This window comes from Anthonomus grandis, chromosome 8 (assembly GCF_022605725.1).
Source record: "Anthonomus grandis grandis chromosome 8, icAntGran1.3, whole genome shotgun sequence".
Taxonomy (NCBI): Eukaryota; Metazoa; Arthropoda; class Insecta; order Coleoptera; family Curculionidae; genus Anthonomus; species Anthonomus grandis.
Genome location: NC_065553.1, coordinates 24,858,161 through 24,883,666, shown reverse-complemented (window position 1 = coordinate 24,883,666; position 25,506 = coordinate 24,858,161). Strand labels below are relative to the sequence as shown.

General features: G+C 29.3%; 1 protein-coding gene across 1 annotated transcript in view; it reads right to left on the bottom strand.

Moving 5' to 3' along the window:
• The window catches only part of LOC126739193 (homeobox protein caupolican), a 104,438-nt gene that overhangs the window by 30,359 nt on the left and 48,573 nt on the right, over window positions 1-25,506 (bottom strand). Inside the window, exon 4 of the mRNA XM_050444756.1 lies at window positions 11,565-11,674. Within this exon, the coding sequence (XP_050300713.1) occupies window positions 11,565-11,674 (110 nt within the window). The remainder of the gene's footprint in view (window positions 1-11,564; window positions 11,675-25,506) is intronic.

Sequence of the window (25,506 nt, the reverse complement as noted above, 5' to 3'; positions counted from 1 at the left end):
TATTAATTAAAAAAGAAAACCATTCAAGACTTAACATAAACTGTTAAGTAACTGTGAGACCCTCCTGTATTCTATTACAAAGACATAGAAACTAGATTAAGTAAGTTCTTTTCTATGATCAAATACTTCGCATAGATTGGTTTTAATTTAATAAAAATTATAAGTATCGTAAGTCGATCAACCCTCTCTCTCTCTTCCCCTATAAAGAAGCGTAAACCAGAAAAAAACAAGTGACAATTTTGACAAGCCCCGGGCAACAGATGCGACTGATTTCCACGCTCTGGGGATCGTTAATATTAAAAAGAGCTGTCTGACGGCTGTTTATGAAAAAGTCAACTCAATCTGTTAATACCGGATTAAGTTTCGATCTATAAGTGACAATTTCAAAACGCTTAAGCATGAAGGATGTATTGTACTAAAAAAAATTTGAATGCTAGTAAAAATTCTTAATCGCGTAGTTATAGCGATAAATAAGTTAAGGTCTTAAAAATATTGATAAAATTGAAAATTGCTGGGCAAAATAAAAATAAAATATTAAAAGACTTTGAATGATTTTAAATAAAAGGCTTATAAATCACGAAAAAATAGTAAAGAAAAGACGAGTTTTCTCCTTTTTCTGATTTTAGCTTTGTCCCGTAGTAATACAGCCAAAATGTCCATATGCACCATATGAACCTAATCTCGATTAGCGTAATTCGAAAATGTGTGGTGCACCATTGTGGTTTATTCATTTGATTCTACATTGTATCAAAAAACAGAGTTGAATCGCACCAGAAGATGAATTTCAAACCAAATTTTTTTTGAGTTTAAGATAAAGTTGTGTTTTATTGCTTTGTGAATAAAGACCTAATTGCTTTGGTATTTATTTATAGAATTATAATTATAAAGTTTTTTTTTGTTTTATTCTTTGCTTTTATTGAGATTTTTATTTGAGGCTGTAGTCTATGGTTATTCATCGTCAATTATATATTTCCGCGTAGAAATGATGAGGAGTTTAATATTTTGCTAACGAAAGTAGATTGTAGCTGGCTATTTATATTATCTATGTCAAACCAGAATGGAATCCTTTAACTGTATTCTTGTTCAGAATCTGTGATAGTACTACTTTATGAAGAACTATATATGTGAGTGCTGGTTCTCCTCCAGTTACATATATTTTAATTCAAGACTTTTTTTTAACGCCAGTATCGCGTGTGTCTCAAATTGCAGTGTTCAAATTTTAACTTTAGTTTAAAGTAAATTTGATTTCTTGCCTTTTTTTGGTATGATCTAAGGTTTTCGAGTAAACAAATTAAAACCATTTCCTGCAAGTTCTATGTTGGCTTACATATGACAAGACAGAACCTCATAATTCAATGTCACAACCGATTAATTCGTTAATGAATTTCATAAATTGGAAAATTGCACCTAAGCAAAAACAGTGGAATATCCGAATGAAACCAGCTGAATTATAAAGAATTCCTGGATATCTTGGATATGTTGCAATTTTCAGGTGTAAAAAAAATAAAATCAAAAATTCAGTACTCTTAGGACCAAAATCTAAAGACATCTTACATCAGATATATCATTGATCAGAGCTTAAAAGAGATATGAAAAAGCCAGTAAAGTGTCCTTGTCTCATGGATGCTCGAGGTTCCTGATTTATTCTTACAATAATGTACCTGATATTAATTTTACTACTTTAGCTAAGGACCATTGCAAAGAGATCTTAAGATAGCAGTCCTCGTGATAATAGATTCGCAGTATTATCAGCAGATTTGAAGTATATTTACTATTAAATATATTACTAATATCACTAAACATTGAAATAGTCTTATTTGTAAATGGAACTGCAAAAAGCATGATTTTCTAGAGCATTAAAATTCTTTTTTTCTTTCTTCCAGGCAGTTGAAACCTTAGTTTAGGCAATTGAGGCCAATTTTTATCTTATTTCAGGCATTTTATTATTTTGTATATTTTTATTACCTTTTACTTTAAGTTTTGAAGCAAGATGTAAAGCTTAAGTAGATTCTGAGTTACCGGCATCATTCAGAAGTTTACATAAAGATCCTAGATTTCTGTAGCCTCACCTAGAGTTATTAGAGGCCAAAGAACTTGGAAATAGTAATAAGTCATCTTGGTTTTACGTCTTGAACTAGATCTAAAGAGTTTGAGCTTGTCTTTTTTTTTGCCTAATTTAATGAAGAATTTTCTTACAGAATATTTAAGTTTTCTATAAAAATTATCGAACTGCAGGTGATATTTGTAAGCATGGATAGAATTTTAGGAATTCGTAGTCATGAATTGGAACTACTGATAGAGCAAGAATTTCACTTCAGAATTTTGATGGTTTTCTGCAGTCTTACCAGGAGTTATCAAAATCCAAAGAACTTGGAGATATCAGCTCTGATTCAATGTTTGTAGATTAGGTGTAAAGGTGTTAGCACATTTTATCCTTTTTTTAATTAAATAAAGAATTTTCTTGCAAAATATTTAAACTTTTCTAAGGAGATTCTAATTGAAGCTGAGATTCGTGGACATGAATAAGATCCTGAGAGGCAAGATAGGAAACTCAGAGTTCATTCTCGAAAAACGACTTATAATTAAATAAATTCTGTTTATTGGAAGAACATACGAGAATAAGAAGTTTACATAAGGAATCTCATGGATTTATTGCCCCTCATCCAGGTTATTAGAGGCCAAAACATTTTTGTTTGGAATTTCCTTGGAAAAACCATTTTTTTAAATTAAAATACAGAAATTTTTCCTATAAGTCCCTATACGGTTCAAAAAAAAACTCATAATGACATTGTTCTATGAAAAAGCACCAAACCAAACTAAAAGTAAATTGATGCTTTTTACAACTGAAGAATATTATTCTACATTTATAAGTATTCAAAATTAATCTACTTTCATTGCACCGCAAAAAGCCATTAAGATCATTTTGCAGAAACTTCTAAAGGTAACTCTATGGTTCTAAACATTTTTACGTCATCTGCAAAAATCAGAAATGATGTGGCAGAAAAGTCAAATTTAATAACACTGGTAAAAGAATTAAAAGGAAACACAGAGAGATGTTTATACTGAGGAACATTTGATGTAATCACAACTTCTGACACGATTTTTTTTAATTTTAACTGTTTTTGTTAGACTCTTAAGGAAGTCACATTCAGTTTATGTTTTTTATCCTACAATATTTTAGCATACTTCAAGACAATTATTATTTAGGACTCTTTTTTATTTATTATTTTCTGCCGGCGAGAAGTTAGGTGTTCTTATTATCAATTTTTATTTTGAAAGTTAATTAGAAAATTTAAAAGTTAAATTACATTAGAAAAAAAATATATTTTTCTTACAAATATTGCGAGTAATTGACTTAAAGTTGTTTGAATATTTTGATAAAGTTTTTTTGACAAGTGACAGGGTTGAATCAGCGTTTCCAAATCTCTTATCCAGATTACAAAATCGAAGTACGGTGCATTAAAAACGGAGCAAATTCATATGAGCGTAACTTGCTAACTAGGTTAAAATTTTAAAACGGTGCATATTTGTGGTTAAGTCCTGTTTTTTCTATTTAATATAGATAACAATTCTGTTAAGGTCTGAAGTTAGTAAAAATGTCAAAACAATTTACAAAAAATAAAATTTTGCTTTTTTTTTAATTTCTATTTTATATCTCTCATTTTTTTAATTATTGACTAATTAGTCCTAAAATATAATTTTTTCAAACATAAGTATGCTCGCTACAGATGAGGCGTAGAGTTTCTTTACCATTTATTCTTTGGAGAAAAATTGAAGTGGAAAACAAAAATATTTCAAAGGCCTTATTTAAGCAACTGGAAAAAAACTCAACAATACTTTATTGAATTAGCAATAAAATGATTTAAATTAAAAATTTATTACTTTTATTACGTGGGACTTTTTAAATTAAATTTTAAGTAGTTTCTAATGCCAAAAAATAGGTAGAAATGGTTTTTGCAAAATTTAAATTTTTTTAATCGAAACATCGTAGTATTATAATAATCAATACCCTTAAAAAAGTAAATCCTAATTCTAACAGTTTTTTCCAAATTCTACTGCCTCGCATATTTTATTCATTATTGCAATAGTTTTAAAATTTAATTTTTAGTACCTAAATATTCTTGTATATTAAACTAAAATATAAAATACATAATATTGTGGACATATTTATTCTTATGGATAAAAAAGCCCAAAAAATCGGTAAAACATAAATTTTTCTTGTTTGTCTCGCATTTTTCCCGCACCTCATTTTTCAATTTTTGTTTAACTTATTATAATTTTCTTCTTTTTTTTACGACGAGTATAATCTTATTACGACTTACTTAATTTCCTGAGCCCAAGATAGGTTAAGATATCAAAAAAATATTACTTACGACTAAAATTTTCCATGTTTTGCTACCAGGGTTCTACTACCTTTTATTCTTTAGTTATTGCTAGAATAGTTTACTTCTTACTTCTGTTACTATATTCGCTACAGATGAAGCGCATGCTTTAATTAAAGGGTATTTTGATGCAAGCCCAAAGCTTTGTACTTGTGCTAAAAAAAGTAATTCTTTTGATGACAAAAGTACAGAACAATTTTAGTTCTTACGATATATTGTTCAAGTTTAAATGCTCTCATTAATATAGCGTCCCCCCAAAATAATACCTCTATCAGATTTTCCCCCCTTCCCACCGCTCCCATCCCAAAAATACGGCTTAATCAAACAGCCATCAAAATCGAGAATGTCTTCATTAAATCAAAATCCCGGCGGCGGAAATAATAACTTCCATCAACCCTTCCCAATCGAGATTTAAGCGCGATTCGATGCGGTGTTACCATAGAGATTGCTAATTCCGAAAATTCGGCATCACGAGTTGTGCACGCGGGAGGGAAAAGGAGGGAATCAGCCCTCGAACGAATTGCTTTCGCGTCGTTGCCTTCCAATGGGGACACGGTTAAATTATAGCGCTCCGGGAAAATGAAAACGCGCCCTTTGTTAAACTTGTTCCTTGGTTACGTCATCGTTAATGTAATATTTACTGTTTTAGTAAATATTTTCTTATTTCACATCGAACATCTTTGCATGTACTTGAAATGTTATATACTCTTGGTGCCAGAACATTTCTATGAAACCTAATTAGCAAATGATTGAGCAAAAATCTTTAATTTATATAACAGTGTTGTATTAGTGCATAACTTTAAAGGATACGATAACACTTTATTTATTATTAGGAAATTTAAAAATAAAATAGGAATCCATACTTTTTCAAGAAGAAGTATTTTGCAATACGTTACACTGTGTCTTATAATCTATTGTGTGCTCCTTTCTAATTACTGCTTTATGTTAGTCTCAAGTTAAATTACTTTATACAATAGTAATTGTTACGATTTTCAGCAACGGTAATTTTTGCATAAAAATACTTGTAAATGTACTGGGGTATCTTCCTTCTCCTCGCTGAATCTGTATTCACTTATCTGTTGTAGTTTTAATTTCCTGCGGTGTTCTTGAAGGTGTCAATATCTAATGTTTAAAAACCTGAAAGAATACTTAATTTAGTTGTAGTTAAACTTACTAGAGCTTTAGATTTTTTTGGGTCAATCGCTCTAAGAAACATTTTGGATTATCTCAACTACGAATGATCATCCCAAAGACGTTTTTAGAGGTGTTTCTTCATTTTTGAAAACGTCATATAGCTAAGTACTCTTGTCTATGCCGCAGAAAGGTTCCAGTCCCACAGGCCGGAAGACATTCTTTTCAAAATATTGGCTTCTTCGTTATTCTGCATGCCTGTGTGGCCAGACGTTCAAAATATTATAACTTATTTTTCTTTCCGAGCTCATTAAGTTTCCCTAAACAGTCTCTTACTATTTTAGAACTGATGACATATGAGGTCAGTGCTGCTATGGTCTCTTGTCTGAACACTGCCACATATTTTACTTCATTCGATGTAAGCACATATTGTACGTTCAGGTAGATATCTCTAATGATTTGAATTTACGAGTGGATGGTACCATAGTAATTTTCGCCAAATCGATTCTTACCCTTACTGATGTACACCATTTTTTCATAATGCTTAGGCTTCTTTGTATGAGGTCATGCATCGTACCTGCCTTTGACTGTAATGACGATATCATCAGCATATCCTATGCAGGTCATTCCATGGTTTGTCAATATTTGAAGTAGCTCATCGACTACTAGACTCTATAGTAAGTGTAGGATTACCACTTCTTGTGGCGTGCCACGATGAGTTCTGATCCTTGTGATCTGTTCACCCACAGTTGTCTTAGCATTATGTGTGGCAAGCATTTGACAAATCCATTAAATTATGATTTTGTTCCAATTTCTCTCCTCTAGTTCTCATGATCCAGATATATCTAGAAAGGCGCAGATTACTATCTATCTTTTTATCATTAAGGCTTTTATCGATGATTTTTATAAGTTGATATACTAGGGTTTCTGTAGATCTACTGGCTCTATAGGCATGTTAATACGAATATAGAGACACTTTCTCCAAAATGTCATTCCTGATGTGGTTATCTACTTACTGCATTGTCTAGGCATTGTTATTACATTTAAAAAGTATAAACAGTGTAAAATGAGAGATATTTATTTGCAATTTTTTAAAATTGCAAATAAATATCAGTCAGTCTACTGCTTCTTTATAATAAACATATGTTTTTCCGTAAAAAAACGTGTAATAACTTATATTTTGTTGAAACTACCAATGTTTCAACACACACATGTTAGTCATCGTTAAGATTTAAATTAAAAAAAAAATAAGTTTTTCTTTTATAAATTATTGAAAATGATTTTTAAATGCATAACTAAAGCGAATGTATTCTAACTTTTTTTATTAATTGTTAATAAAGAACCTTTTTCTTAGTTTCTGGTATTAATTTTTAGATATACATGGCATTTAATAAAGTAAAATTATTAAATTAGGGAAGTTGATTTTTATAAGTAGAGTAAATGATTATTAAGGAAGATACTTTGTTACAAGGCAGTCGTTTCTCAAAGTCTGTACCAAGGACAAGATTTTGTCACTTACAGATCTGAAGCTTATGTACTGAAATGTTCTTATCTAGACTGTAATGTGTCAAAGTGAAAGAAGAATTTAATTTTTTGTAAAAAGAAAGCATTAAACCTGAATGGTATACTAAGGTGCTGCATGTGTGTTGAAAGGTGTTGGACCTTCTGAAAATAATTAAGGGAATAAAATCGCCTGATTATGATCGTATTAAAGAACAAACTAAAATCGAAAGTTACTTGTTTTTTAATTATATTAAAGAAATTATATATGCCTGAGGTAAAAGCAATATATACATATATCAACTGAACCCACACCTCCCTTAATACCAACAAATGTCTAAATACAAATAGTATTTGTACTGATGATTAATAAGAGAGAGCTTTATTGTGGTAGGTAAATATATCAATTAATTGTTCCCGTTACTTTATGACATTAGTCAAACATATTGATAATAAGATGGCTTTTTCTTAATTTTTAAAAAGCTCATATTAAGTTATCTATTAAGTAAAAAAACGTCTTTATTATTGTTTCAGTTATTTTTGTTTTTAACAGGTATTACATTGTAAATACAAGCACCTATGTAGCTTACATTTATTAAGTATATCTTGGACTATTATCACTTTCTCAGACATAGTTCACTGCTGTTCTTCTGAAGGAACCTTTCTACCTTAATTGTATATAAAAGTAGCTAGTTTTAATATAAGTTATAACATGACATCACCCTCTGGGCTATTTTAATATTTATGTTTGTAATCAGTGAAACCAAGTAATAGTAAGTTTATTAAAATTTATTGGTAGTTTTAGTCCTTTAATTACGAACTTGGCCTTTATACAGACTTTTTAAATCGGGTACTATTTTTAATATAAATATATTTTAAAATCCGATGATGTTTATTATTTAATTATCTTAATGATATGCATTACTTTTGACACAAAATGGGCATTTTATTTATTACAAAAAACTATCTTCCCGATTAAAGTAAAAATTATTTGAAAAAAAATTAGTATTTAGTATCAATGCATAATTTAAATGGCTATGTTACGACTTTTTTTTTAATGTTTTTAAGAATAGTAAAGGAGTTTTCATTTGTTCATTAAAACGTTTTATTTCATATATAGCGGATGGTTTATAAGGAAATATTAAAATAATCAAAGTGTAATTTGTAGAGTGTTTCTTAAGATTTAATATTATGAATTTAATGCATCTTAAATCAAATACAGAAATATATATGGAAAATAATTTAATTTAATTTTTTTGGAGCGTTATTAAGATTGTTTGTCTCGGGATTAAACTTAGTATAGTTTTCTCTCCTGGCCTTCTACACTGCTTTACAAACGCCGTTTATATCGTATAATATGATGACGGATGACATACTGCAAATGATGAAAGAAATAAAAATAAGGACACAGATAAATTAACAGAGACATCCAGAGAAAAGTTAGAAAAGTCAAAGGACAGTGAATGAATAATATGATCTGTTGGCTATGTATAAAAAGATAAAAGCAGTGGTAGAAAGAAACAAAAAATCTAACATATGTGCCTTGCTTGACGATATTAACATGGCTGTTGGAGATACCAAGGATCTCAACACACATTGAAAATCATATATAGAGCAGTTATTCAAGAGCCTGGAACTGCCTTACTTCTTACCTCACAAGTTATAAATGCAATAAAGAACCGCAAAAACAAAAAATCTTCTGGATTAGACCAAGTGCACATAGAGATAATGACACTTTTAGAAGAAAAAATATAGATACACTGATTGTTCTTTTTAACAGAATTTAATCCACAGGCAAGATTTCCTGAGAGTTTCCTGTGATCTTAAAAAAGACAAATGCAAAGAAATGCGATGAATATAGACTTATGGCTTAACGAGTCAGCTCAAGTTGTTCGTCAAAATCATCCATACGAGGATATTTAAAAAGTGCGAACAGGATATTAGCAAGTCACAGTTTCGGTTTCAAGAGGGACTGGGAACCTGAGAAGCAGTGTTTGGCCTAAACGTCTCGTTTCAAAAGTATAGAGACTAGCAAAGGAAAGAAGGTTTTATAGATTACCAACAGTTCGATAGAGTAGATTATGTTGAACTCTTAGGGATATTAGAATTAGGGAGCGTAAATAGAAACGACATTGCAATTGTCAACAAATTGTAATGGGATCAGACAGCAGTAGTAAAAGTAACTGGACCAGCAACTGAACAAAAAGGTGTCCGACAGGACTGTATTTTGTCCCCAATGTTATTTAATTTATACTTCGAACATCGTGATGGAATTGAAATAAACAATTTAGCCGAAATTGTTGCCAACCTTTATTGATAGAGATGGCACCTTAAGAAGAAGAACAAGAAGAAGAAGCCATAGGAAAAATTGAGTTTTAGCAATATTACATTAATATGCAAAACAACATATAAAATAAAAAGGCACAAAAAATACATCATAGTCATATTTTACCTTTTTCCAAAAAAGAATCGGTCTGCATGAGCCTGGACTTTTAAAAAATGCATAATTTTAATGGTTATGAAACTAGTCTCTTTAATGAAAAGGAATTTTTATTATTCATAAAAGAGAAGTTGATATTAAGAAAACTAAATTTTCAAGATTTCGTATTGATTATAGAAAATAAAAATGGTGTTGCTAAATCGTTAATAAAATAAGTAAAAAATTACAAAAAAATAAACCTTAAAGTTATAAGAAAATTAGTTTGTACCTTTTTCTTTTTGCTAATTTTGCTGAGCTGAAGAAATATTTAAATAAATTTTTGAAATACCCAACTCTAGCTCCAAAAATCCCTTTTAACTCCCCGCTACTTATTAAAAGCACTCTTAGCAGATAAAACCTAATTTAAACCAAATCTTTATTAAAAGTTAGTCCGGCATAAAGATCCCAGGCAGTAGCAGCAGCGGATCCCGTATAGCTCTAATCCCTGTGGGGAGCTGATCCCCCTTTTCGCGATGAGTGTAAATGGGAATAATGGCACTTCACTCCCAGAGGTCGCCGTTTCAATTATAACTATATAATCTGATGTATTATTCAACAGAAGTTGACAGCCAGTGGGGAAAATAGAAACTTATTCTTTTTATTTTTTTTTATTACGCAAACCAATAATTTTAAAAGTCATAAACAAAAATTTTAGTTCAAAAAATTACTAAGATTTAAAAAAATAGACATTTTAATTAAAAAATGCTTTATTTTGGAATATTATTTTATACTAAAATAAAAAAAATGTTTGCAAAATACAGAAATAATTAAATTCTAAAAAGAAGGCTCTCTAATTTTAATGAATCAATTTTAAATCAATCTTACCTTTTAATCTTAAAGCTTACGTTTTATTTTCTAATTGTATCACTTAAGTCTTTATTTTATGTATCTTAACATATCTATTAAAATTTTTTTATCATGCCACTATAACTGTATTGTATAACAACTATATATTTAATTTTCTTCTCATTTTCATTTCAATTAAACTTTATAAAAAAAATATTTAGGAAATATATATTTTTCTCATAAATTTGAATTTAGGAAAATTTACAAATTTTAAAAGATTTTTCTTATTATATATACTGTGCTAAATTAAGTTATTATCAATATTAATAAGATCAGTTTAAAAAACAACACAATTGAAATAATTAAAATTTTAAGATAGCTGAAGAAGAAGTGTAAATTCGGAAGATGAATTAAAAGATATAAAATATTGAAAAAAGCAGACTAGTAAATTTTTAAAGAGTCTTCAATTTTAAAATGAAAAAATTCATAAATTAAATTTAAGAATAAATCGATAAAATATTAAAATGCAAACAATGAATTAATATATGTTATTTAAGAAAACTATGATTTTTATCAATTATCTAACCAAAAATATATCAAAATATGAATTTAGTTATAGAAAAAAATTTACTAAAAATAAAGGAACTTGCAAAAGCAATAATAAAATTTTTGCAAAATTAAAGAACCTAATTTTAAAATAATTCTTGAATTAAAAACAAAATCTAAAAAATGTAACAAAGTTTTATAAAGTAAAAAAGAATATTTTTTTAAAAAACCGAAAAGAGAAAAAAATAATTTCTTAAGCTCGATTCACTATTTATTTATCGGTGTAGCATATCACATAATATCCTTTACAGTCCGCTTTCGACAGATGTTTGGCCGCCATAAGATTTATTTATCCTTAAGTCTAAACACGTTAATGTTTATCGCTCGAATTACTAGCAACTAATTGAAAATAATAAATCAGTAAATTGCTTTATAAATTCTTAAAAGAGGGCTAATCTAAAGGTTATCTTAGACTCCATTGAAACATAATATATGGACTACTAAGTGTTTCACTATATTTATTTTTTAATATACTTCTGTGTTAAAAAACAATCGAACCATAAAGTGTAATATTTATAGTTGACAAATTTCAAGCAGTACGCCATAAAAAACCCGCAGTATTTATGACTTCCGATCACGTGGCCACAAGTTCGAATAAAATACCCCGGCTATTATGGGTATAGATTAGCGTGTGTATAGTGTTCGGTGATTTTGAATGATAAATTATAAAGTAAACTTACCCGTTAAAGGGATAGCCGGCGAAAGCGGTATCGTAAGGGTGGTAGACAGAAGGGTAGGGCCAACCTGCAGCTCCTGCCGCTAGGTTTTCCTTAAGGTCTAACCCTGCAGCCTGAAAAGTAAAATAAGGGTTTGGAATTAATTGTAATACGGGTTTATAGAAGAAAATTGTTTTTTAAAGTCTACATTCTTTTTATTTAATTTATACAGATATATTAAACGATTTATTTATTACAGTTTTACTTCAATTTAAAATAAAGCCTAAAAGCCGTCAATTTTTTTCAATTAATATTATTATAATTAATCCATTTTTCTGGATCTTATAAATGTCTACTAATAGCCCAAAGAGGTATATTCCATATATTAGGATCATAGAGGTGTATGGTATACCATATTTGGTTACATTTTCCAGGAAAATCTTAATTTTTTTTTATAATAAATTTCTTAGTGAAAATGTCTTTAGTATCTTATTTTTTTTGTATTCTATACAAGAGGTATAAATAAGACCATGCAGATGTGAATAAAATAAGGCAAATTTCATAATTTTTTCTAGGTTTTTTTTTCAATAACACGTAAATATTTAATTTTCTTTATTACAATTATGACAAATGTAATAGTTACTAAAGATTGACTAGATTCTGATATTTTTAGCACAAACCTAGAACAAAGTGGTCATAATCGAGAAAGGCCTATGTGAATATCTTTTAAGATTTTTTTTAAAGAAGTCACTTTCTTGTCATTTTCCTATGATATTCTTAGACTATTAACCAAAATTCTAGGTTTTACAGGTTTTTAGTTATAGCCTGAAGTAGCATACACAAGATCATGTTTCTCTAATTAGATTTCTAATTAAACCAATAATAATTTCTTAAATAAAGCGTGATTTATCATCTTTTTTCTGACAGTTTTTTTTAGATTTATTAAAGTAACCTCAAAAGTTGTATAACTATCATTAGGAAAATAATGGGTAACAAAGGTCAATTCTGTAATTTTTTCGACGAAAATTTAAAAAAAATTACATATACATATATCATAATTTTTTAACCAAAAATATCCTTAACTAACAGACTTTTTATGGATTTTAACCAATAACCTAAAAAAATAGTACTAGAGCATGAAAATGTGGGTGAAAGGTCAATTTTCGTCCAGTTTTTGTTTTTAAAAAAGGGGCATATTCCTTGTTCTTTCCAATTAAAATATGCTTTGAAATATTATGAACTATGAACCTATTTAATGTTGGACAAGAAAGGCTTTTTTGATCAATTTTCCACAAACATCCCATAAAATGCATATTTTTTTTATTATTATTAGATGACAGTAATTCGAGGTGCAAAGAGAGAAAGCCTATTGATAGTTGTTTTCCAGGAAACTACTTGTAATACATGAAAAAATTAGTTTTCTTATTGACTTTTTAACTTCTCAAATACTCTTCGTCAAGGTCGCTGCGTCAAATATAATAAAATATGCAAATAATTAACGAGAAAAGAATAAGGAATTAAATAAACTATCTATAAATTATACAAAAGGTTTAGACGCATGACATAATATTAATAATAATTATTATTAATAATATTACAATATACATAGAAATAAAAAACGACTACTTTTTTGATTTACTTATATATATTTATTACTTATTCGAGCACGATCCATTCAGCAATTCGTACGCTTCCTATTTATTAATTAATTTATATTTTTTAAAAATACGTTCGGTTTATTGCTATAAATTTGCAAAATCTTTGAATCTTTTAATACAATCTTTTAAAAGTAGTTTGTTGAAATTTCTCCTATTTATTTTCTTAAATGTACTGGGTAATTTAAGGACTTAAGGTTAAGTTCTAATAATATTTGCTTATACATTAAATTTTTTTTCATAATCTAAGATACATATGCGATAAAAAAAAATTAATTTATTGCACATTAAGACAGCGGTCAAATAAGCAGCAACTCAGTTATATTGGTACGCTCCTCTACTTATTGATTTTTGTTTTCATAAAAGTAATTCCAGATTTTATTGCTTTAACTTAGAAACCTCTAGTTATTTTTGTGGATTCTCCTATTTATTGTTTTTTAATTTTCATTAATAATTAATTTCATCAAAAATAATCAAATAAAAGACGGCCGTCACGTAAGCAGCTTCAAACCGATGAAAACTTTTATATAATATAATTTATTTATATTTTATTATATTGATATTATAAACTTCTAGGCGTTTTAGCTTAATACTCAGGTCCAGTGTAGACAACATAAATAAAGTTTAGTATATATTTGCTCAAATAACTTAATTTATTGTAATAACATTATTATTCGCTGACATATTATTCGTTAAAACAAAAAAAATAATATAAAAATTAAATTCCATTCTAACTATTAAATTTCCATTCTAACTATTTAAAATCTCTTTAATTAATAGTTTTTATCTTTCGGCTAACTTGTGCATTTTAGTTTTCTCTCTTTTTTATGTCATATAGGTTCTCTTATATATTGATTTTTATTAAAATTCGTATCTGTCCTCTTAAGCTACTAGACCTATTACATTTAAATATTTTTTTAATTTAAAGTGTATACCCAAAAGCATTCGTTTCTTAATATTTAATACAAATTTAATAAATTAAGGCTTTACAAAAGAACCCATATTAAAATTCTATCAAAAATCCCATGGACAAAAGTATTGGCAAACATGTTTACAAAGTGTTTAAAAATAGGTGCCTTGTATGTGAGAATTTTGAAGCAGTTTTTTTACATTCTTTAAGAGAATGTTTATATGAAGTAAAATATTTCTTTAGGTTAGCGCTTTTAAAATTGCGGCTATATTGACAGAAGTAGATAGCATCAACGTGAGCTCAAAAACAGTACGAAGAGTTCTTCATAGGGCTGGATATAGTGCCAGAGTAGCTCGAAATAAACCATTTATTAATAAGGTTAACCAAAAAAAGCGTCTTGAATTTGCGAATGCACACTTTCATCAAAATAATACATTTTGAGACAAAGTAATATTCTCTGATGAAAGTAAATTCAACATTTTTCTTTCAGATGGGAAAGCGACTGTGTGGAGGAAGCCCAATTGTGAACAAGATGCACAAAATCTGCATAAGACTGTGAAACATGGTGGTGGTAGTGAACTAGTAAGGGGCTGTATGTCATCGGGAGGGGTCGAAAATCTGGTTTTTATAAATGTTATTATGGACAAAAATGTATACTTAAATATTCTAAAAAAAAAACCTAAGAGCTAGTGCGGAAAAACTTAATTTGGCAAATGATTATTACTTTTAACAGGACAACGATCCGAAATATACAGCCTATATAGTCAAGCAGTGGATTGCGTTTAATGTCCCTCATACTTTAAATACACCTCCTCAATCTTTAGATGTCAACCCGATCGAAAATCTTTGGAGTGAGCTAGGAAAACGAATAGGAAAACACCATATTTCCAGTAAGGAAGAGCTTAAACGTGTTTTGCTGCAAGAATGGAATAGTTTTGAGCCTTCCTATATGCAAAAGCTGGTCCATTCAATGAAAAAGAGGCTCACTCATATCATAAAAAGAAAAGGAGGTCCTACAAAATATTAGAACTGAAATTAAATTTTATTTTTATTTGGTGTGCCAATAGTTATGTCCATTTTAAATAGAATGTAATTTTTATTTTTTTGTTATGCTCTCATTATGCTTAAGGAAATCTGTTTTATTTTTCATTATTATTATTGTACTAAATGTTTTATATGTTTTTAATTAGATAGTTATTATTGGGTTACATAAATTTAGTAAACATTAATAAATTACTTTATAAAATTATGGTGTACCAATACTTTTGTCCCTCACTGTAGACGCAACAATGGCTTGGGGAAAATGTTCTTTTTGTAACAACTAATGCAATAAAGCATCCTCATATATAGATTCTTAGATTCTACATAAAATAAGTGTATTCGAGAAAAATATAAAGCAAAATTATGAGGTACCGAATCGCTCACATGATATCCTAGGACACCCAGTATCTTAAAATATTTATGAAAATTAAGTTTAACCTTAATTTGGATTCTTTAAAAGGCAGACAGAATCATTAACAAGTAAAAAAAAACAATTTGACCGACATAGAAATAAATAATCGTATAACCTGTTTGTGCAACATCTTGTCAATACAAACTAATACGCGAATAAAACCTGTGTCGGTCAATTAAAATTCCCAAATAACACGGTGTTCTACATAGTTCGCATACTTTTACTTTTTTTTATAATTGACTCCCGTCGGGCAATTAGCAGCTGTAATCGCTCATATTTCTTCACTTTATTACTCGACACCCATAAGAGTTTCATATGGATAATTATTAACATACTGTTTTACTTATGCTGTATACTTTTCTTATATAATTTAATACAGGGTTGCTCATATTGCGGAAACATTCACAGCCCTTTTTTACAGGGTTTTTTAAAAATGTTACTCTTCGTTTTTAATTTTTCTTATACATTTATGACTTTTTTTCAATAATTTCTTAAATTATCTCAGATTGCTTGTGAATAATTATTTAATTTTAGGAGTCGAAAGTCAAAAATAAGAAATATATATACATATAGACGATTGCCTTGAGTTTAAATTTCTTATTAAAACTTTTAAATTAATTAGAAAATTAAAATAATTATGACCTAAATAAAGTCAATATTAAAGGTACATTTGGAATAATTATTTTTTAAATAAAAACTGGAAATATGCAATAAATGCCTATAAGATGTCACAAAAGAACAGGAAAAAAGTACATGATAAAAAAGTAGGATACGGCGGTCAAATAAGCAGCATCTAATGGATACCCGACTGCTATAACTTCACAAACCTCTAGTTATTTTAACACGTTCTCCTATTTATTGTTTTAGATGTACTAGATATTTCAAGATTTAGGGTTAGGTTCTAATAATCTTTTCTGGTAGTGTATTAATTTAATAGAAATCTGTAATATGTGATTAATGCCTTTCTGAGGACTGCAACCAAATAATCAGCATCAAACCGATGAATAAATTTTATATGGTTGGCATAATTATAGTTTAAGATATATTTTCTCAAATGACGTAATTAAATACAGAATATAGAATATTTTTCAATAAATAAATACATAAAATAAACACGCTTTAAAGTTTTAAAATTAGAAAATGATAAAACTTACGGTTCGATTCGTAAAATATAAAAACAATAAAGAATTAATATTATTTCCGCTGTTTCTACCTTAAATATTATTCACCAAATCCTGAAACATTCTCACATCTGTCTACTTAATTTACTGTCTAATTTAACATTTAAAATGTTATTTATCTTGTATGAATTTGATATAATATTATATAATTTCGGTGCTAACTATTTAAAATGTCTTTGATCAGTAGTTTTTAACTTTTAGCTAACTTAAATTAAATCCATAAAAACTTAATGGAATCACCAAAAGAATAAGGCTAGAAAGTATTTGCAAATTAAGTACCTGGGAAAACAGAAAAAAAATAATTTCGAAAAATTAAATTAAAAAAAAAAACCTCAAATAGAAAAATGTTTCTAATTATTGAACCTTGATGGATTTTTCAGCAATAATTCTCAATTTTCCGATCCTCTAAGTAGGGTCGTAATTTCTCGCAAGCATAAATAATAGCAAACTCTTGAGATAATACAGCACCGATCTTATTAACGTTATTTCTCCCCTTACCGCTCTTCTTTGTAAACACAACAAGTGATCAATCAACAAGGATCCCAGAATGTTACCTGTACTTACTTGTCCTGATTTCTCTAAACCCTTTTTGGGTCAGACTGATACCTCAACGTATAGGATCGGTGCTGTATTATCTCAAGAGTTTGATGATGGTGAACATGTTATCTGTTACATATCTCGATCTCTGTCTAAAGCAGAGAAGAATTTTTCCACCACAGAGAGAGAACTGTTGGCCATTATTTATGCTTGCGAGAAATTACGACCCTACTTAGAGGGATACTCCTTTAAAGTGATAACAGATCATCATAGTCTGAAATGGATTCATAGTCTGAAGGAACAAACAGGAAGGCTTGCCAGATGGGTATTACGGTTGCAACAATTCGATTTTGAGGTTATTCCTAGAAAGGGCCAAGATCATGTTGTGCCGGATGTTCTCAGGAGAGCTGTGCCAGAGATTGCTAAATTAACTGTAAGCCAGGAACCAGAAGTTGCAGATAAGTGGTATCGAAGAGTTTTCAATCAGGTCGTATAGAATCCATAATTAAATATATAATTATCCCCAATGGCGAATTAAAGGAAATTTACTTTACAAGTAAGTGAAGTGTTCTTACCCGTCTCTTCGAGATGATGAAGATTTCTGGAAGGAAGTAATACCCAAGGATCGAAGACGTATGATTTTGGAAGAAAATCATGATCAACCTTTGGCTGGTCATGGTGGTGTCATGAAGACATACGAACGATTGAAGCGTCGTTATTATTGGCCAAAACTTGAGTTTGTTGTCCCATTAATCACTAAGAGAGATTTCTCAATGGAAACATGGAACACCAAATAAAATGTCACCAATGGTGAAAACAACTTACGAAGTTTCGAGAGGCATCAAACCACCAAAAACCATCCTGCTTCAAAAAATATTTGGTTGAAAATGAAGAAACACTAATGAATTTTAGTTTTTAGTATTAATTTAGATAAAAATGTGCTGGCGGAGAGAGATGATACTAGATTTATTTCACTACACCATTAATCTCTCTCCGTCACAGCGGACAGCACGATTCACCTTTGACAGACGCAGGAGCTGGAAAGACCCCCCAAATGCGTCGCGGAACTGCTTAAGTAGTAGACCAAAAGACGTCTGGGCGCAAGACCGGAGATTGAAGAACTTCGCTTGTTACTTTATGGACTTAGCTGCTATGGGCCCAACCAAAACCCATACGTAGATCACTAATAAGCAAACCATAGAGTGCCTTGTAGAAAGTATAAATACGGGCCAAATCGTAATAATTCGACACGCGGCGCCACTGGTGTCCGCTTTAGTAAACCGGTAGACCAATTCAATTGCCGTGAAATCTTCTCCATGCACAGCATATTGTAAACTATAACAAAGAATTAAAATAATGATAATATTGATAGTGGTTCAATGAAAAATATTGGCGAATTCCATTAAGAGTCGAAGGCAATTGTAATTATGGTGGGTGTCTCAGTCAGCAGGTACTCGTACGTTTGTTTTGAAATAAAAATTTAGAACAAAGTCATTTTTAAATATTTTAACCAAATGAATAGGATTCTCCAGATCCCGTCTAAAGCGTAATTAATCCTGTAACAATTTATTGTGATATTTTCTTTTGAGTATCCAAATTTCTTGCAATTTTGCACATATGTTTTAAAGTATTTTAGGCCTTATTGAATATATTTCAGACAAAATTACTTTTTATTATATAAACTAAATAATAGCTTTAACAGCATGAAAAAAACATTAGAGACAAAATGCCTGGAATAATTTTTTAAAGTAAAAAAGTTATATTGACTACCTGGAATATTTAATTCAATAATAAAAATGTAAGAATTTTCGAAAATAAAATAAAATAATTTAATAGCAATTGTATCTATTTTCTAGAGGATTGTATATTTTTGTAACTTAACTCAGGTTTTACCTCGACAACTAAACAGGAAAAACTTATTTTTGCGTTTACTTTTAATTTAAATTTCTAAATGAAACTCAAACAAATGAAGCATGACCTCACCGATTCGGAATTTTTTTAAATAATCTTGACATAAAATTAGTGAAAAAGAAGCAAAACGAAAGTTATAACAACTTTTTATAAAAAAATAAATGGGAAAATTGAATTTAAAATACGCAATTAAAAATATGTAACAAATACTCATAAAAAATAATAAAATAAGAACCTGGAAGAAATAAACAACTTATATCAATTGCCTGGAAAAAAGTAGAAAATTGCTTAGAAAACAACGTTCAAATAAAAAGTAAGTAAGCAAATAAATGCCCGTAAAAAATTAATCATCAGGTCTTATGAGGGTCCTAGCAATTGTCCTTAATATTCCATATACAATTTTTTCTGTATACACACATTCCTTTTAATTTTAGATATTTTTCTCATATACTATTTTGGGTCTTATTTATTGAAGTCAACAAAATTTATTATTTTTTAAATTACCAACCGAATTAAAAAAGAATTACCAACTGTGAAAATTAAATATTTGGACAAAATAATTAAAGAAAATCATAGAAAAAAATTAATTAAAAGTAAAGGTTTTAAATGCTTGAAAAATCTTAATGAATTTTTTAGCAATTATTGTTAATTTTTAAATATATTTTTTTCTGACCAAAGCCCAGTTTTTTAAATTTTTTAATTCGTTAATTTTCTCTTAAGACGGATACGATATTTTTCCTAAATGCTACTGTTTTGAATTAACTACTTAGCCCATGCAATAAAAATAATTTGTTACCTACCTTTGTAAACCTAATTTAGAAGTTTTTTTCCTTTTTTTTTTAATTTGATTTGTTTTTCTTTTATTTTGTTATAATTTGTTGGTCTGCTGTGTATTTTTGGTAAACTGATATGGAAGCTAATACGGTTAAAAATGTTAATTTTGAGCATCTAAATGTCCGATCACTGTTTACAGGTTAAAAGAATAGACTTGGTAGGGGTGGGGGCGTGGCTGTCTATGTACGACAGATTTTTGAAAGCTCTTTAGTTTTTGCTGACATTGACTTTCCTGATGATTTAGAGTGTTTTTTTATTAAAGTAAATACAGTCAAAACAATTTTTCTTGTTGGAACAGTCTATAGACCGCCAAGGTCAGATTTAGGGCCTTGTGTTAAATATTTTGATGATATATTATCACATGCATGTCTACAGTATGAGAATATCATCATCCTGGGTGATGTTAATGTTAATCATTTTACAAATAATATTTTACTTGATTGTCTTACAGCTTATGATTTTACTCAGTTAATAAATGAGCCTACTCGTATTTCTGCTATGGCACAAACACTCATTGATGTTATCTATTTTAATAAACCCTCAAATGTTACAAGTACAGCAGTACTTAACGCTGATCTAATTAGTGACCATCAAGCTATATTCTGCAGTATCGAGATTGCGGCACGGAGTAGGGAGATAAAAACGAAACTCTATCGTAATTTTAAACATTTTAATAAAAATGATTTTTATAAGGACCTGAATAAAATTGTGTGGGATAATGTGTACTATATTATAATAATAATAATAATAATAATAATAATAATAATAATAATAATAATAATATCCTTCATTTGCCAACAAAATCGTATACAGGACGACAAAGCAACGTCATACAAAGGAGGATCTAGCTCCCATAGTGTACATTAATTTTTCTTATCTAGAATTCATAGAGGCAATATACTTATATAAACAAAATAACAAAATTTAAAATAAATATTCTAAATATCTAACACAAGTTAAAATTATTATCCAAAAGTAAAATTATAAAAACATTTAATCTGCAACCAGTGGTAAACAGCTTTTTTAAATTGTAAACTGTAGATTCAATGCTTCTAATATCAGCAGGTAGCATTCTATAAGCCCTGATGGCCATATAATGAGAACCTCTTTCATAGTAAGCTGAATTATGCAATGGAATGCGGAGATCGCTTCTATGTCGTGTAATCATATTCACATCCTCAGCGTACATTGCCCTATTCTTAACAAACAAATGATTGTGTCTCTTCACAAATAACACCAAGGAAGAAAAGTATAAGGAGGGAAGGGTGAGTATTTTTAGTTTGCAGAAGTAAGGTCTACAGGAAGTTCTATAGGTCATGCCCAATAAACAACGAATGATACGCTTTTGCATTCTAAATATATCTAGAGCTCCTCTTGCAGATCTTAATAATCTCTTGTAGATATTAATAATCTAGATGAAAAAATTCAGTATCTTACTAGTAATTTAGCTCATTATTTGATAGACATGCACCCTTTGCGACGTCAAAAATTTCTAAGCCTTATACCCCGTGGATAACTGCAAATGTGCAGCTTTTTATAAAAGAAAAAAATAAGGCATTATCAAGTTTTAAAACATCTAAAAATTTGACTGATTGGGCATATTATAGACAGATGCGTAATCTTGTGGTGGGAAAGATTAGGCGAGAAAAAAGAAATTATCTGCAATTTTGTCGGATCATCAGAGATAGTAAACAGTTATGGAGAGCTATTAATAATCTAAGTCTAAAAAATGTCTCTAATCGTTCTATTCTTTAAATCTCCGAGATCCAAATAAAATTATGACTATTTTGCTTTAATTTATAGCCTGTTACGTAGTTGCCTCGAAGAAGTTGCTAATTTTCAGAACAAACAGTTTAAGCATGATCCAAATTTTTCATTTCGATTAGCCAACGTTGAGGAAATTTCTAAAATAGTCTTAAGCCTAAAATCAAATGCACACGGTTGTGATTCAATATCAGCGTTAATTTTGCAACACTCTATTCCAAAGCTATCTCCACATATTATAAACTGTTGCCTAGAAGCTGGGTATTTCCCGGGTATGTGGAAAATTTCTCTCTTAACACCTTTGGCTAAAATTAATAATCCAACTAATTTCAGCGACCTTAGACCAATTTCAATTATCCCGGTCATCGCTAAAGTTTTGGAAAAGTTTATACAGCCGCAAATTTATGACTTTCTCACCTCCAATAATATTATTCCGCATAAGCAATCTGGATTTAGAAAACAACATAGCACGACGTCTGTCTTACTAAACGTTACCCAAGAGATAATTTCTGCAATGGATAAAGGTGACTCAGCACAGCACTTATAATGCTTGATTTTTCCAAAGCATTTGACACATTGGATCATCATTTGCTTTTGGCAAAATTGGCTTATTATGGCTTTGATAATGTTTCCCAAATGTTTTTTAAATCCTAGTTATCCAACAGAAGGCAAATGGTGGTCTTGGCAGATCAGACTTTTTCAAATATCAAATATATAACATCTGAAGTACCTCAGGGATCTGTTTTGGGACCTCTCTTATTTCTGATGTATGTTTCTGTTTGTTTAAAGTTGTGAAATACTGCCAGATCCAGGGGTTCGCGGATGATATGCAAATGTATCATTCTTTTAAAGCTGAATCTGTATTGGAGGCATCAAATAAAATAAACGACGATCTTTCTAGAATTTCCCTCTTTTCCTCTCAAAATAATTTAAAACTCAATCCTTCAAAGTGTTGTGTTATGTGCTTTACTTCTAAGAACAAAAAAAGAATAGCATTGGACGGTTTAAAGCTTTTTGTGGGAGGTAATCAGCTAAGTATGGTTGAATATGCAAAAAATCTTGTATTGCTTTTGGATGATGAATTGCGCTTTAAGTTACACGTTTCTAATGTTATTAAAAAGTCATACTATTCTTTAAAGCCATTATATGCAGACAGAAATATAATTAATTTTAAGGTAAGGAAAAAACTGGGTGAGTCTTTAGTATTACCTATTATGAATTACTGCAATATTATTTTTTTTCCATGTTTAGACAAAATCACTGCGTACCGTTTGCAAAAGCTGCAAAATCAATGCTGCAGATTTATTTATGGACTGAGAAAGTATGATAGAGTCTCTGCAAGGCTATGTGAACTTAGTTGGCTGCGTGTGGAAAATCTATTCTCTTTGCAATTGGCGGTTTTTGTGCATAGACTGCTAGCGTCGTCTACTCCTCCCTACCTCCGCAAAAAACTTACTTTTTGGAAAAATTTACATGAAGCAAATCTAAGATTTATAAATAAGTTGTCAATTCCTAGATATTAAACAGCCTTCTTTCGTCGTAGTTTTCTGTATAATGCTGTGGCAATTTACAATGACCTTGTTCCGAATCCTATAAAAGAAATGTCAGTAGCGGGTTTCAAGAAAAAACTAAAGCTGCATTTTTTAACAAAACAAAATAGCTAAATTGTCAGTAGGTATTTCCTATTTTATATTTTTTTGATTTTTATGGACCAATGGGTGTATATCTGTTTATTTTTATATTAATATTAGTGTTACCATTACAAATGTTAATTTTTTTCTTTCTGTTGTGCTATCTAAAATAATTTTGCTTACTTTTTTTAAATAGGTTAAGTAGATTAGCCTTTGGCTAGACTTCGCCTATGTACACTATTGAAAAGTACAAATAAAGCCATTATTTATTTATTTATTTATTTAATTATAGAGTTGAGAAGGCAGTTTTCTAAATTACCTAAAAGATTTAAAAGAAATAAAATTAATTGATGAAAGAAATTCCAGGGATCTTAAATGCCTTTAATGATTAAATCTTGATGGGCTTTTTAGCAATGATTGTAAATTTTCCGATATGATTTTCTACGTAATAATTTTTCTGAATACACAATTTTTTTCCAATATAATTTTTTTTTGCTTAAACTTAGGTTATATGTTAATTACTCCACGCAAAGAAAATTATTCCTTATTAATTATAGAATTCTATAGCCAGGTATTTTTATTATTCTTAAATTACTTAAAGAATATTTTTAACTGTTAGAGTAAAAATGAAATTATTTGCAAAAAATATTATAAAAAATTTAAATAAAAAAAATAACCCTAAATAACTAGAAAAAGCCTTAAACCTTAAACCCTTCTAAGCAATTTTATTATGCTTAGTTTTCCTATATGATATTTTTCTCTGAATACCTTGATTTCTTTGTACAGAAAATCCCTTAATAAAGTCTACTAATTATACAAAGTGTTTTGAAAGTTGAGTCTTTTATTTTAACATCGTGTAGAACTTGTTAAAAGAAGCTTATATACTAAATCTCGACTATATAAAAGTTGCATAATAAGAGAGTTACTTCACACTCACAGAAATATTTTTAAAGAAATCCTTACAAGTTAAATGGTTACGTTCTTACAAAAATTACTCGGCAGATCTATGACACGCTAAAATAAATCGAAAATAAAATCCTGATATTCACAAATTAAATCGAAGTATTTACTGCTCCTACACTATACACCAACTCTTTCAAATAGCTTCACAGAAAAAAATCGTAAGGCGTTAAATCTGGAGAGCAAGGAGGCTAAGATTGGGTCCATTGTACCCTATCTATCTATTGGGAAACTTATTTATTGAATATTCATTAAATTTTTTCGTTTATTTTTAAGAGTTTAAGTTATACGGCTCAATATTCGGCAACAACACCTTGAGGAAATATAATCACTGTCTGTAATATACGCATGTTTCTAAGTTGGCCATAAAAAATTAAAATAGAATTACTCCCAAAAGCTTTTCAATAATTAACAAAATATAGAATTTGCAGCTCTTACTAAGAATTCACTCTTTTAAAAAATACCTTATAAATTTCCACTTCCTTTTTAGATCCCTTTTTCTCAGATATTATTAACCACAAACGTGTTGGCATAATTAAAACATCTAAAATTCAAATTTAAATCATACAATGCGTTGTAGAAATCGCCCACGCTAAGACGGCGAGACACGATCTTTTAAAACTCTTACAAACAAAATGTTTTATGCTCAACGGCAGATAATAAATCAGGACTTTAGCGTAGCTACGGCTTGTTTAACTTCATTAGCTTAGGTAATGCATTAATCACTCGTATTGTTCGGGAATTCAATACTTATAACTTTCGTTTGACAGGTAGATTTTTGTTTTGTCGAGTTAAAACATGGAAGAATACTATAGTGATTTATCAAGTTTGAATTTTGGCAATTAGTTGGTTTAAATCTGGGTATATCAGAAGCTTGAAATATAGGATATTTCAGATTGTGATTGTACTAAAAAGCCGTAGAAACCAAAAAGGTAGAAAGAAATTTGAAAATCTGTAACATGATTCTTTAACTTTACTAGAAATTTTATTATTCAATAAGTCACAAAGAAATATCCATGTAAACTATCCTTGCTACATTTCCCAGGCATTCCAGTTTATATTGAATTTTTGCAAGTGATATTTAAACAGATTTTTCAATTTTTGCACGGATTTTGAGTCACTGGGTCAGG